At 38.7% G+C, this 14,065-nt stretch overlaps 1 protein-coding gene across 1 annotated transcript in view; it reads right to left on the bottom strand.

Moving 5' to 3' along the window:
* LOC122787696 (BCAS3 microtubule associated cell migration factor) overlaps nt 1–14,065 on the bottom strand; it is a 4,651,713-nt gene that overhangs the window by 2,710,669 nt on the left and 1,926,979 nt on the right. The window contains exon 9 of the mRNA XM_044054546.1: nt 9,632–9,708. Coding sequence (XP_043910481.1) covers nt 9,632–9,708 — 77 coding nt within the window. The remainder of the gene's footprint in view (nt 1–9,631; nt 9,709–14,065) is intronic.

Below are 14,065 nucleotides of genomic sequence, written 5' to 3' on the forward strand. Positions count from 1 at the left end.
GCACAAGGATAGAGTCTCGTCCCTGGTCCTTATGAGCTGATGCTTGGTGGTAGCAGTGAGGAGCCAGTCGTCTAGGTACAGAAACACCTGGAATCTTTGACGTCTCAGTTGAGCCGTTACCACTGCCATGCATTTGGTAAACACTCTGGGGGCTGCAGTGAGGCCAAAGGGCAGTGTTCTGAACTGAAAATGACTGGCTCCCAGCTGGAAGCCTAAGTGTCTCCTGGAGCGCATGTCCATTTTGATGTGGTAGTACGCATCCTGGAGATCAATTGAGCACATCCAGTTGTCTTTCCCGATAAAGGGAAATATCGACTGCAGAGTGACCATTCGAAACTTTGATTTTCTTACATGCCTGTTGAGCCTGCTGAGATCTAGAATTGATCTCCAGTCCCCTGTCTTTTTTGGAACTAAAAAGAATCGAGAGTAAGTTCCTGATCCTACTTGCTCTGTGGGGACTTCTTGGATGACTCTTTTTGTAGCAACGAGATGACCTCTGATGTTGCATGGTCTAGTTGGATGGGTGGTACGTCTGGAAGAGACCAGTTTGTTGGGGGTTCTGAAATAAAGGGAATCAGGTAACCTCTGGATATTGCTGTGTACACCAAACGATCTTGAGTGATAGGTAGCCAAGCGTTTGGGTACAGCGATATACGCCCCCGACTGCCTCCACAGATGGACAGTTGGGCAACCCCTCAGGGTGGATGGGAAGGACGATCGGAGAGTTTCTCTGTCTCCCTGATGTTGCGGACCTCTTCTGCCATGAGGGCGGCGTCCTCCATTATATCCTCCCCCTCTGCCCCTGGGGGAGGGGTGACTTTATGCCTGAGGAAACCTTTTTGGGATTTGTGGAAACACATTTTCCCTCCTGTATTACCCTTGGGATAGGGTCTGGATGGGAGAGAGAAATGGACTCCAATGGCAGATAAGGGTTTTCCTTCCTGCTCGCACCTAGTCAAAGTCTCTTTCACTTGGGGTCCAAAAAACAGATGAACCATCAAAAGGAACGTTAGTGAAGGAAGACTTGAAGGATTCTGTAAAATTACAAAGACGCATCCATGAATGTCTCCTGACAGCTATTCCTGCTGTGGCTGCCCTGCTCGCTCCATCTGCCGCATACGAGATCAGCCTCATGGAGGAGTTAGCTATGGAAGTAAGGGTGGAGAGCTGCATGGAAACCTTGTCCATGGAACCCGAAGCTACTGAACCTTGGAGGTTATCTCCTAACTCTTTCAGGAGATCCCTCTGAAGAAGAGTGAAATGAGTCAGGTAATTCAGTGATTTTAGTGTAAATACAGCTGAAGAAAAAGTATGCTTCCCATACCTATCCATCGTCCTGGACTCCTTGTTAGGAGGATGGATATTAGAAGATGTCTCAAACAATTCCTTCTTGGTGACCACTGATACCACCAAAGAATCAACTGGAACTCCCTTGCTACGGAAAGACTTGTCCTCAAAGTGCTGTCATAAATTTGTTTGGCATCCTCGGGACGGCTTCCACTAAATCTAGAGAGGTCCATGCTTTCCCCTAAATGACCCCCAAAAGTTGGTCATAAGGTGGTGTCACCCAAGAGGTGGAAGGTTGGGAGCCAAAGTCCTCAAGATACACCGATTCATTCTCAGTAGGGTTAGAGATCTTCCAATCCCCCCTCTGTCTAAGGATTTCTAGGATGTCAGAGAAGGAGACATCCTCAGAGAAAGATCTGGGGGACCCTTCTGATTCCTCTAAATCAGTGACTGATGTGACAGACTAAGGGGAGTCGACATGTTTCCTCTTACATAACCTCTTTCAAGGGGAGCTCTCCAGTGGGATAATCTGGGGAGTATCGGAAGAGGGTATGCGTCCAATGAGGGCTACTTGGGCCTCTGGTTCCCTACGCTGTGGCTGTGGGGGTGGCAGGGGGAAGAGGTTGCTGCCTGCTGCTGGTGGGACACAGGTTCCAAAGGAATGGCTTTGGCAGAGGATAAAGCCTTTTCTATAGCTTCGAAAGCCTTTCCTTTCTCCCCCACTTTGAAGATGACCTCCACTCCGAGGGGGTGGATGGTCGACTCCTAGCAAGAGGGAACAGCTCCGAAGCAGAAGTGGGAGCCGAGCTGAGTCGAGCCAAGGCTCCGAGGGAGGGTCTGTTCCGAAGAGAACCCAGGGTGACTGGCCCCCTCGGAGTTGACACGAGAGAGTTGGCTCCCAGAACCCTTGGCTCCAGAATGAGCCATTAAGGATAGAGTAATTGGCTCTGAGGAAACAGGCTGAATCCCCGGAGCCGAAAGGTCAAAGACAGAGGAACCTGATGTAATAGGCTCTGAGAGCAAAGCAGTCAGAGGAGGAACAGTGATCGGTACATGAAACGGCTCAGAGACCTTTGGGTCTGGAGGGGAACAATTTTCTAGCCAGAGCTGGATCTGACAGTAACCTCTTCACCACCCTCGCAATGTCCTCATCTGATAGTGTCCTGGAGGATCTGGTGGAGACTGAAGGAGACCTCCTTCTCTCCAAAATAGGAGATACAGTCTCGATGTCAGGCAAAACCTTTGGTATCGAAGACGGTCTCGGAACTGATGGAATAGACTGCACCAAAGATGAAGCAGAGTCGGAACTGGAACTCCTTGGTTCCGACGCTTTAGACTTTTTGGTCGGCTCTGAAGTCGGGGCCAATGATTTTCTCTTTGAAGATTTTGGAGCTGCCTGACCAAGTTCCAGCTGTTCCTGGAAGGAACTTGTCATGAGACCCCTGTCAATAAGCTTTCTCTTCCTTTCGTTTAACACTCTTGTACTAAAAACATGACAGAAGGTGCAGGGCTCCTGTAAATGGGCTTTGCCAAAACAATATACATAACTGGTGTGGCTGTCTGTAAGAGACATTTTCTGTGCACACCGGTCACATTTTTTGAAGCCCGAAGGGCAATGATCCTTATCTTTATCTTTAGACACAGTTAAAGACTAAAAAATAAAGTGTAAGGAAGAAGAAAAGTTTTTATAAAATTCACACACACAGGAAGGAAAGGCCCTCTAACTTAAATGGGCACTACGGCCCTCTAATTTAAACAGGACGTACAGTCCTAAGGGGGGGGGGGGAGATAGGGATTGAAAACTTTCAACAAAAACAGAAGCACAGTGCAGAAGAAAATATTAATATATATATATATATATATATATATATATATATATATATATATATATGTGTGTGACAGAAAAAGGTGGTAGAAAAGGACTAAATAAGTAAAAAATCGTTCTACTTAGCCAACGAGCCAGTAAGACAGAACCTCAGAGCTTTCACGGCAAACGAGATCTGTAGAATTGCCGTGAGGCACCAAGGGATAGGGGCTAGCCTTGAGCCAGTAAAAAGCTCCTGAGCTTTAGTACAGGCAGAGTTAGAGCCGAATATCAGCTCCGAACCCATCCAGCAAGAATTATGGCGAGATTGGACTACATAACATCATTAGTTTGGGACAAGAATGTGACAAAAAAAAAACATGAGCAAAAGGGACTGTATAAATATTTGGGAATTAAGGATCAACAATAAAGCATGAACAAATGTGAATAAAACTTAGTACGGAACATTTTAGAAGAATTAAATTAATCTTGAAAACAGCACTGACATCTACGAACAAAAATCAAGCTATAAGCCAATTAGCTTTTTCTGTCCTACCTTACTGTTTTGGAGTGATTGATTGGCCTCAAAAGGTGTTGGTTAGATTAGATAGGAAAACAAGAAGGATGTTTCATGCTCATCAAATGATTTATAAAAATCAGTGCATACCAAGATTATAAACTCCCCATTCTGAAGGAGGTATGGACCTCCTTGAAATTGATTACATGTATAGATATGTAATTGTGGGACTGCACATGTATCTGCTGACCTCAGAAGACCCAAATATAGTGAAAGTTTTGAAACATGAGGAGAATAAATCTAGGACTTCCCTGCTTAGTCTAACAGAAGCATATTGGCATCAAGAGGGAATGGAAATCAAACCAGAAGTAGATAAAAATCAGACAGCAACTTAATGTGCCAAAAAAACTAAAGAAAGACTATAACGTGAAGGAGCAGACGAGAAGGTAAGAAATGTGGAAAATGTATAAAAATAGTTGCAAGTATTGAAAACTCCTGGAGGAAACTCATGTTAATCAGGATTGAATGCAGGAATGGTTAAGTAGAGGCGAATTCAAACCAAAAGATGAAAGGTTAATATTGGCAGCCCAAGATAGTGAGCTAAGTACATGCTGGTTTATAAAGTCCATTGAACATCTAGGAGAAACAGACAAATGCAGGTTTGTAAAACAGAATTGGAAACAGTTGCACAGCTTGTTGCTGGCTGTGATATATTAATAGCAGAAGGACTGTATACTGAAAGGAATAATAATGTGGCAGGACTGTTGCACTGAGGATTGTGCAATTATTATGGTATTGAAGTGGCTGAAAAACTCTGGAAACATAAGCCACAAAAATCACAGAAAATAATGAAGTCTGCATCACACGGGATCACCCCATTACCAACAGTTAAAAACATTGATGCAAGAAAACTAGAACAGTGGTCTATGAAAAGAAGACAAAAGTAGCATTGATTACTGAAATCGCTACACCTCGTGACTACAGTGTCTTGCGTACATAGATTCAAAGTCACAAAACATCAGGATTTGCAGGCAGAAAAGACAGCAATGTGGAAGAAAGATACACAGACAGTTGCAATAATAGTGGGAGCAATGAGTCTCAAAGAATTTACAATCGTACTTAGATATGTTACCAATACAAGTAACTCCATATGAATTGCAGGAGGAGTCATTAATTGTGACTGCTGTGAAGAGCACGTCTGGCTGACATCAAAGACTGAAACAATACTAATTTCATGAAATGTGATCGTACTTTGACTAGGAATGGGGTCCAGTCCCATCATGGTATTAGAAACCTAAAAGACTTGCAGAATTTAAAAAAAAGAGAGAAATATTATATTCACAAAGCTGAATAAAGTATTCTAAGAACTAAGCCAATATGAGATGAGAAAGGAAAAGAAGACGGCATGTAGGGGTATAGAAAATAAGCAAGATGGTACTGGAATTTACTAGAGAAAACTGACAAAGAAACCATGATATTCATAGCAAATAACCCAAGCAGGAAATGTAATAGAGCGTGATGAGGCCAAGAAGACATCTAAATTGCAAGCTAGAGACTGCCTTCTCTACTAGGGCTTGATCTCAAGAGTACTGGCAAAGAGAAAGGGATAGGGGGATTTTAAATGAAACACCTGCTCTGGTAGAGTTGATTAGTTGAATCTAGAACAGAAGCAGCTGTTGAAAAAAGGAATAATTTAGAAGGTCATAGGAAGTTAGAAAAGATTGGGAAGAGACTGGAAAAGCAATCTACAAGAAAACAATGGGAAAACATATTTATGGCTCATATGTATGAAACCAGGACCAAAAGGTTTAGGATCTTTGCTTGAAAGTGTTTGATTAGGTATTTTTATACCCTAAGAAGACTTCAAAGAATTTTTCCTCAGTCAGACAGCAAATGTTGGAGGTGTGATGGAGAATTAAGAGGTAACCGGGAACATGTGTTTTGGGGGTTTAATGAGTTGGTAGACATTAAAAATTCTCTACAGAGTACTCTGTTAGAAATACTGGCTGTGCAAATGGCTGTAAGTAAGGAACTTATTCTTTTGCACTAGAATATAGGATGTGAAATGCCTAGACAAAATAAGGTCTTATTAAATTTAATTCTGCTGGCTGCCAAAAAAGCAATTACTAGAAAATGGAAATTTAAGTCTACACCAACTGCATATGAAGTAGTGATTATAATAAGAGAGATAAAAGGATTGGGAGAGGGATCTATAGAAAAGAGAAGGAGCAAATTGCAAAACAGTAAATGGAAATTGTTGGAACAATAACATGCATGACAACGTTCAGGAGCAGGAGGAGTGAGCTTTAAGGGAAAGCATGAATTCAGCATTTTTTTTTGTAATGTTGGACTGATAGTAGCATATTGTATTTAAATGGAAACACGTTAACATTGTTTTTGTGTCTGCTTATGTATGATTGCCTGACTTGAGAGAGAATTTTAATAAAGGTGTTTAAAAAAAAAAAGTTGACAGTTCAGGATTTGGGAACTTATATGGACAGTGACTTAACTTTTTTCCAACAAGCGTCTATTGTAAGAAAATCCTTTGATACTGCACAGCTTATAAACAAAGAGTGTGTCTAGACATAGGGATAATATTGATCACCCTTTTCTCACCCATCATTAGACCAGCCACTGAATATAATACCCCTTTAGCTTGTATCTGTCTAGATGGGTCCCCTTCAGATCTTGAAGACCAGATCGTGGAGACAATATCGAAAACCCATGTCAGTAAACCACCACAGCAATGAAGATCTCAGAACAGGATCCAGCAACAATGCATTAAGTAAGCTGACAAAATTATGCAAACATTTCACTAGGTTTGCATGTTCTGTGAAGGAAATTTGTTTTACACATACAAGGAAGAGAAGCTGGAAAACATTTTTAGAGTAATAGGAATTACGCTGGCAGCAGTAATTTAATGTTTGTTCCTTCCCTAATAATGAATGAATTTAGAAGTACTACTAGCACACTGAAATGAGGGCAGAAAAATTATAACTAGAATGTATTTATTACCAGTAGTACCTTTACATTCTTTATCCTATATTCTTTATTCAATGTATTTATTTACATTTTATTTGTGGTTCTTTAAATGGGAATAATTAAAAGGTTTTGAACAGCAAGTTTCTATTTATATTGATACATGTTTTATAATATTGTTTTATCACTGTCTTGATTTATGTCTGTGTTGTGTACATGATCATATGACTGGTTTTAGATCATGTGATTGAATATTTAATAGCAGCATGTATGTGGGCAACTTTTTTATGAATTCCCATTTTTGAGGGTAAACGCACGTGAATAAATCAGTTACTTTTTTTTCAGCTTTTAGGACAGCATTGGTTTCTAATTAATGGTTTTGTTGGATATGACACTATGGACTACTGTTATGAGTGGACTGCAAGTGTTACGAGTCAGCAAAATGAACGGCAGTTAATGCTGAGGATTAAAGCTCTAAGATGTTAACGAACTGCTTCCTGTAGTCAAAAAAGGTACTGAGTTTGACTCCTCCTACTGCCATTTGCATACTATTTAACTTTGAACAAGTCATTTAACCAGACAGTGCACCAACGTTACCTTCCAAAAACAGACACTTTGACAAGTGGACTTGCCCAATTAACAAACAGATAACATAAAACAAACAAAAATGGATATGCCAGAAAAGGAAGATAAAACTGTTGAAATTTACCAATTTATTTCACTCCTCTAACTGATCCAGATTTTTTTGTGGACTTCTTTTAAAAAGATTTTAATCTCTTCTCTGTAAGGAATGAAGATGGAGCTTATCTGGATTCTGGTGGCCTGATAAATCATGTACATTACTCACATCCTTAGACATTCTGATCACTCCCAAACAGAACAAACATTTGGAATGAAAATCTTTACAGGCTATTTGTTTCATCATTCTGACCACTTTCCAAAAAGAACAAGCATTTGGAGTGAAAATCTTTAGAGGCTATTTTGTCTAATACAATTGCATTTACTGACAGATTTTAGTTTTGCAAAACCTTTGCAAATAAAATAATAAAGTTAAAGCTGAAGTTGGAATAAAGTCAAAATTAACCACTGCAATAAGTAACAAAATTATTGCGCAGTAACATTTCTTTGGATGAGCAGATGTGTTAACTCTCCAAAAACATCAAGAACTCCTCAACAGAACAGGCACTGAGTAAGCATGCAGAAGGAAGCCAAACACACCTACATTAGTGCACAGTGGCATGAGCCTTAGTTGCTACATGCACAAAAGGCAAGAAGTCACTGCTTCAACAATTTCAGACAGGCAGGAAAATTAAGGTAAGGTAGGATAACTCAACTACAAAGGATTTACTATGGTGGTGACTGTTCTGGAAGATGATTAAGAGAAAAGGAAGGTTCCTCAATCACACAAACTTCTTGATTAAAAACAACCTTCATCTCCTGTGTAATTTTAGGAAGGGCCAACATTTGTGCAGATGCTTGCAGTAATGAACATGCCTGTTTCATTCATTGTATATGGCACTGGAGTCTGCTGAGGCTTTAATGGTACCCAAGAAATTAACTGCAACTCCCTGTTTTGGAATCACAGTACTGGCAAAAATAGATGTGACTTCCTCAAAGTACTGGATGATGACTGAAAAGATCCAGAGTCTAGAGGTAAAGTATCTTTCCTTCATTTAACAGATTAAATTTATTTTGTTCATAACCTACTTTCCTTTTTCAACTTTATCTTGTTCAACAATATCTTTGTAGACCTCTTTTCAAGGGACTTAAGGTGTTTATCTGTCAAACAAATTATGTGTCTTACACCTCAACTTGGTTCCTTGTTTAATTCTTATGTAGTGTTCACAAATCATCCACATTATGATCAGAGCCTAGAACAAAATAAACACTTCATGTGGAAGTCTCTGGGAGCTATTTGCCTACCAGAAGCACATTTATTAAGAGATTTTGCCACCACAGTCCAAACTTTTGCCCATGCCAAGGAAGGATAGAGAGAAATAATAATTGAAGAAATGTAATAAAATAAAAATAAAAAATAAAAAAAAAAACACTGTGCAGAAGAACGTTACTATGGGTTAACAGAGGGGTATGCAATACTCTGAAATGGTAACAAGAACTTAGAATAATGCAGAAGGGATCCAAGTCTTAAAACCATCTATCACAGCACCTAAACATAAGTGAGGTCTATATTAGTTCCTCACCGGGAAGATGCCATTATGTGGGACTGTGGCTCAGGAAAGACCAACAAAGTGAACAAACCCAAATGCTATGTTTTACTGTTAAGGTGACCCCTGGCAGGGTAAACAGAAATGAAAGGAAAAAAAATCATACTCCGATACCATCAAAATAAAGCTAATATAGTTGTACAACAAGAAAGCCTAACATCCAGTATTAAAAGGCCTAGTCTTTCCAAATGCATACATATTCTAGGTAGACAGTGGCATGTTTTGGGGGTACATCAACTCATACATCTGAGTCAAGAAGTCTGTACTTTTCTTTATAACTTTCGGTACATGCGCAAAGTGACAGGAATGCTGCATCCAGAAACAGAGAAAAACTTGAAAGTAGTAAGTGTTTCCATCACAGATAAAATGTTAACGGCAGATCTATAACTCCACATCAAGCCATTCTGGTTACCACAACCAGATCTAAACTTATCCTGGAGATGGACAGCTATACCCTACTGTCCTTGGGATGGGTCATGGAAGATTACCCATGAGGAAATGTGGTGTTAGAGAACAAAACAATTTGTAGTAGAGCTGAAAGTAACTCAAAAGAAACAATGACAGGGCAGAAAAATCTAAACAAAGCAATACAAGTTGCATTTATACTCAACTAGTGAAACCTAAAATACCACTGATATTTGAAGAATGTTTCTCATCTTTTCTGGCATATTGTTCATACACTGTTTATTAAACAGAACAGAATAATATGAACAGACAGAAGGTAAAGGGAATTAGTAGACCCCTAATTACATTGGACTACAATATATGTATTCCTTACACAACAGCTTATTATATAACTTTCTCAAACTATAAACTTACTTGTGACAAAGAATTTTTTGGTGAAAGTGCAGCTGTCAAATGCGGCTATCTTTTCTTGTAGAACCACAACAAGGATCCTGAAATCAAAGCACAGCAAACATACTGTTTTAGTAGTATTAAAAACACTCAAGTTCATGACAGATAACAGAAGATTGTTTATAACTGCTTAAAAATGCAATAGATTCTATGACAATCAGAAACAGAGAGGGAACAGAACTTGCCTGTAATATATGTACTTTTAAATTAAGCATACACTTTACATTTATCTGCAGTGACTCAAAACTAGAGCGACACACTACGATTCAACTGTATTCTGCTTTAAAGCATTACTTAACACAATCTCTTTAAAATAAATAATTTTGTAGGAAGTTAATTTCAAATAGTTAAAAAGATATCTTAATGATGCCTGTCCTTAATGCTATCTTCAAAAATGAATGTATTATAGACGTTTGATTTTAATTAAGCATAAGAGTATGTATCTGAACATAAGCTAACTTGGGTTATCAGCCTTTGCTAATCTTACTTATCTGAGGGTGAGAACCTAGCACTTGATGGAGATGAGGCTAGTTAATGCAGCTTTTAAGTTCTGACTGGGGGACTTGGGCTTTACACTTGCAAATTTTAAAAACAGATTGGGGCCTGTGCCAGTGGCATAGAGGAATTAAGCCCTTGCTGCAACCCAGGGGATCTGATTTAGATTAGTTGCACGGGTGTTTGAAAGTGCAGGCAGGGAAAAGTAGCATGACCATCCAAGAAGGTGGGAGTGGGGGTAAGCTCTGGGGTACAAAAGTATAAGTACACTTCCCTAGTAGAGACAGGGAAACAACTGCATGATGCTTCCTGTGGGTAGGTGAGGCAGGTCTGCTGCATCATCACCTTGCAGAAGTGAGGGGAAAAGCAGTGCTGATGGCCACTTCATGCACCACCCATAGTCTGCCCTGAATGGGTACGCTGAAGCTCAGGATAAAAAAAATGTAACCATCCTGATAGCTGATCACATGACGTTCTCTCTTGACAGACACTCACTTCTAACAGACTGGGAGAGAACAGTAATGGAAATAAAATTCTAAACAAATTTGAGGCAGAACAGTAGTCCATGTTTGATATGCAATTAACTAACAAACACTCCAGGACACAGTCACAAACAGCATCTCTCCACACTATTAGAGGTACAGAGTCAGATCTCTAGCTGACTGGACTAATATTTTCTTGTAAAAGCTTGAAACATTTAAACACAATACTCATGAAGTTTGCAATAAACTCTGGTCAAACAGGATACAGTTAGATTTGGGTGTTTTTCTAGTTGAGCTTTTCATGTGAATAGAGCAGGATTAGAAGTATAATGTGTTATTAAACACTATTTTAATTGCAACCAAGAAAACAGTAACAAGAAAATGGAATAGTCTGGGAGCATGACAAAAAAAAAAAAGTTGATGAATTTGAAAAACGGCCTTTTTTGCCCAGAAACTTCTTATGTGGATGAGAAAGGAAGTGTGCGCAGGACATATTCACCCCTCTGCATTAATAAGATTTTAAGTAAAAACTAAGTCTTTACACATTAAAAAAAATCTAACAGTGAATTTTTAAGAATTGGAAAGTTATGTTTGAATTGGAAAGATTTTGTTAGTGAATAGTGTAAACTTACAAGCATGTTTCAGAGAAGAGGGCATCTTATGAATGATATCTTTGCAGTCTATTGGGAAGCAGCTAGAACTTCAAGGACCAAATTATTTGAATGTGTTCACTACAATGTACAGAAAGATACAAAATGGTTCCCAAACTTGGTTTCTGAATCTAAACAGCAAATTTATTTTGTTACACAATTTAATGTTCTTTGTTATGATATTTCTCTATGTTTAAAAGAAGCTGGAATATAATGACAATGGATGTTAATTTAAGAGAGTTGTTACCCAAGGCATAGATCAATGGATTCCAGGATAAGTACCTGTAAGGAGTGAAGTTTTATGTCAAGGATCTTAGTGTTGATCAGCAAAACATTTGTTTTCCAGATACTGTTTTGATAAGGTGTATGGGTTTGGAGACTGACACTATTTAAAGAGAAACTAAGGGTATGAACAAGTTATGGCCAATATATGAAAGCCTTGGAAAGAGATGTGCAAGTAATCTCTGATGAATCAGTTTGGACGATCAACCATCTCTTCTCAAAGTGATATACACTGGACCTATCCCCCCTTCTGAATGACACAAGAAGCCAAGTCCATTGTTGAAATTCATAATCATTTTTTGTATTGTGGTGGCATTGTCGGTAACTGTAAAATGTTACTCAAGGCTGATTTCACAACTGTCTCGATACATACCATTCAATACTCTGTGCCTTTTGTTTTCACCTGTAAGGCCATTTACATTCCATGATATGGATGTAGCCATTTTGACAGAAAGCTATTACTCCCACCTTTTACACATTCAGTTACAAGGCTGCTCTCTTGGATAATTGCTTGCTCTCATCTTCACTTGAACCTATGTCACAGTTTATGACTTTTTACTTCAATGAAAACACTCAGACAAAAAAAACAGATTTTTCAAACCCCCCATTTATTTTTAAATTACAACAAATGCACACAACTTTGTATATTTTCAAAACGTTATGCTGACCCCTCCTGATAAGAGCAGTTGCCCCTATACGCACTACCTAATCAAAAATTAAAAGTACCCATGCTAAAATTGCCATCTGATCTCTTCTTATTTCTCTTCCCCTCCCAAGGGTAGAAAACAGCTTACATGCTTTCAGCAAATATTTTTTGCCCTAAGAAAATGTGCAGTATCTACCTTTAAATGAAGAAAAACTATGAACTGTTACATTAAATCCATTAAAGTGTTAAGACTGCTGGGGAGGTAACTACATGTATAACTTATTCATTTTTCATTGATTCAAACTTCTTTTTTTCCCTGAATTACTTGCCAATGTACCTTTAAATATTAATTACACTGCAGGTTGTTAATTTTACTCAGCAGACAGTGCTCAGTCTTCTCATGACTAATTGCTTGCATCTGCAGATATCTGTCTTCAAGTAAAAACAGCTAGTGATGAAAAAATCAGCTAGTAAATATGCAGCTGCATGAACCAGCTTTTGAAATTTCACTCAACACACTGTTCAGACCATGCATGATTGATTGCACCTGTATTCTTCTGTTCTACCAGTGAAGGCCTTTGCTATTGGAAAACATATGACTTTGCAAATTTATTTTTATTCACTGCTTTTGTTTACTGAGAAAGTCTGACTGGACACAGGACCAATTTTTAGTGGAGACCTGGACAAAAAGGCTCTAGTGTACAAGCATCAGTAATAGAGTGGCACAAACATTTGAAAGGCAATAATAATATACAATACTAAATGCAAGAACTACCTACAGTTCTTCATGCTGTTCATCATTCTATCTTATTTTCCAAGTCTATTTTCTTGGGAGAAACATATCTATTATAGCATAAACCAAGATTACTAATTTAGATATCCACATCTCTAAAAAAGGAAAATCATTATCTTAATTCTACCAGTCCTTTTTACACCCCTAGCAGTCCATAATCAACATTATATCATGTATATTACTGTGTCTAATAGGATTGATGCTTTACACTCTTCCATTCATTCACTAATTTCATAATGTTGATAGTCTTTCTGATCATCTCTATCTCCCAACACCAGTCTCTGGTTCAAGTCGAAGGTACTCCTTATTTTTCTACTCCGCTCCTGTCTTTCTGTCTCTTGAGCATTTTCCTTTGGAACACAGAAGACTGTACTGGCAAAGTCTCTCTGTGGGCTTTGTTATTGCAGAAGAGCAAGAAATATCCCCTTTCTGCTTGCTGGCTCACTATTTGTTGGATAATTCTTTAAATTCCTCCTTAGCCTGTTCTGCATCAAAAATGATTTTGATCCTCTAGTTAAAATATTCTGAAGATAGCAGGATACAGCATTTGAATCTCCACCTGCCCACTGGCATTCCCTGACTGACGGGATGAATTTGCTTCTCTTCTGCTCAGTATATAGAGAATAATTACTTTCTACAAATTGTGCTGTCTCCAATTTAATACTTTTCCTTCTGCCAAAATTTTGTCAGCAGCAACTCTTTCTACTGGCATGACTGCATCTTTACTAATGTAGACTTGTGTTTGCTTTCTCATATCCAGATATAGAGCAAACACATGATGTGTCCTCTCAACTAATAAATTGTGCTGATTGGCATCAGTCCAGCTAATTATCTGCACTTTCACAAAATTAATGCAGCCTGTTCCTTCCAGTTTCTCTGGTACAGCAGAAAATGTCATGTCTCTGAGTGCTCTGGCTTCTAATTACTATTTCCTGAAACAGCTCTTTTTCAAAGCCTAATGCTCAGCAAACAAGCCTCTTCATAATGTTCATAAATTGTGATCAATAGTAAACAAATCTCCTAGTTGGAGCCCTGTGATTATAAGTATAA

Source organism: Protopterus annectens, chromosome 13.part0 (assembly GCF_019279795.1).
Source record: "Protopterus annectens isolate FY-2018-M chromosome 13.part0, PAN1.0, whole genome shotgun sequence".
In the NCBI taxonomy this organism is placed as follows: Eukaryota; Metazoa; Chordata; order Ceratodontiformes; family Protopteridae; genus Protopterus; species Protopterus annectens.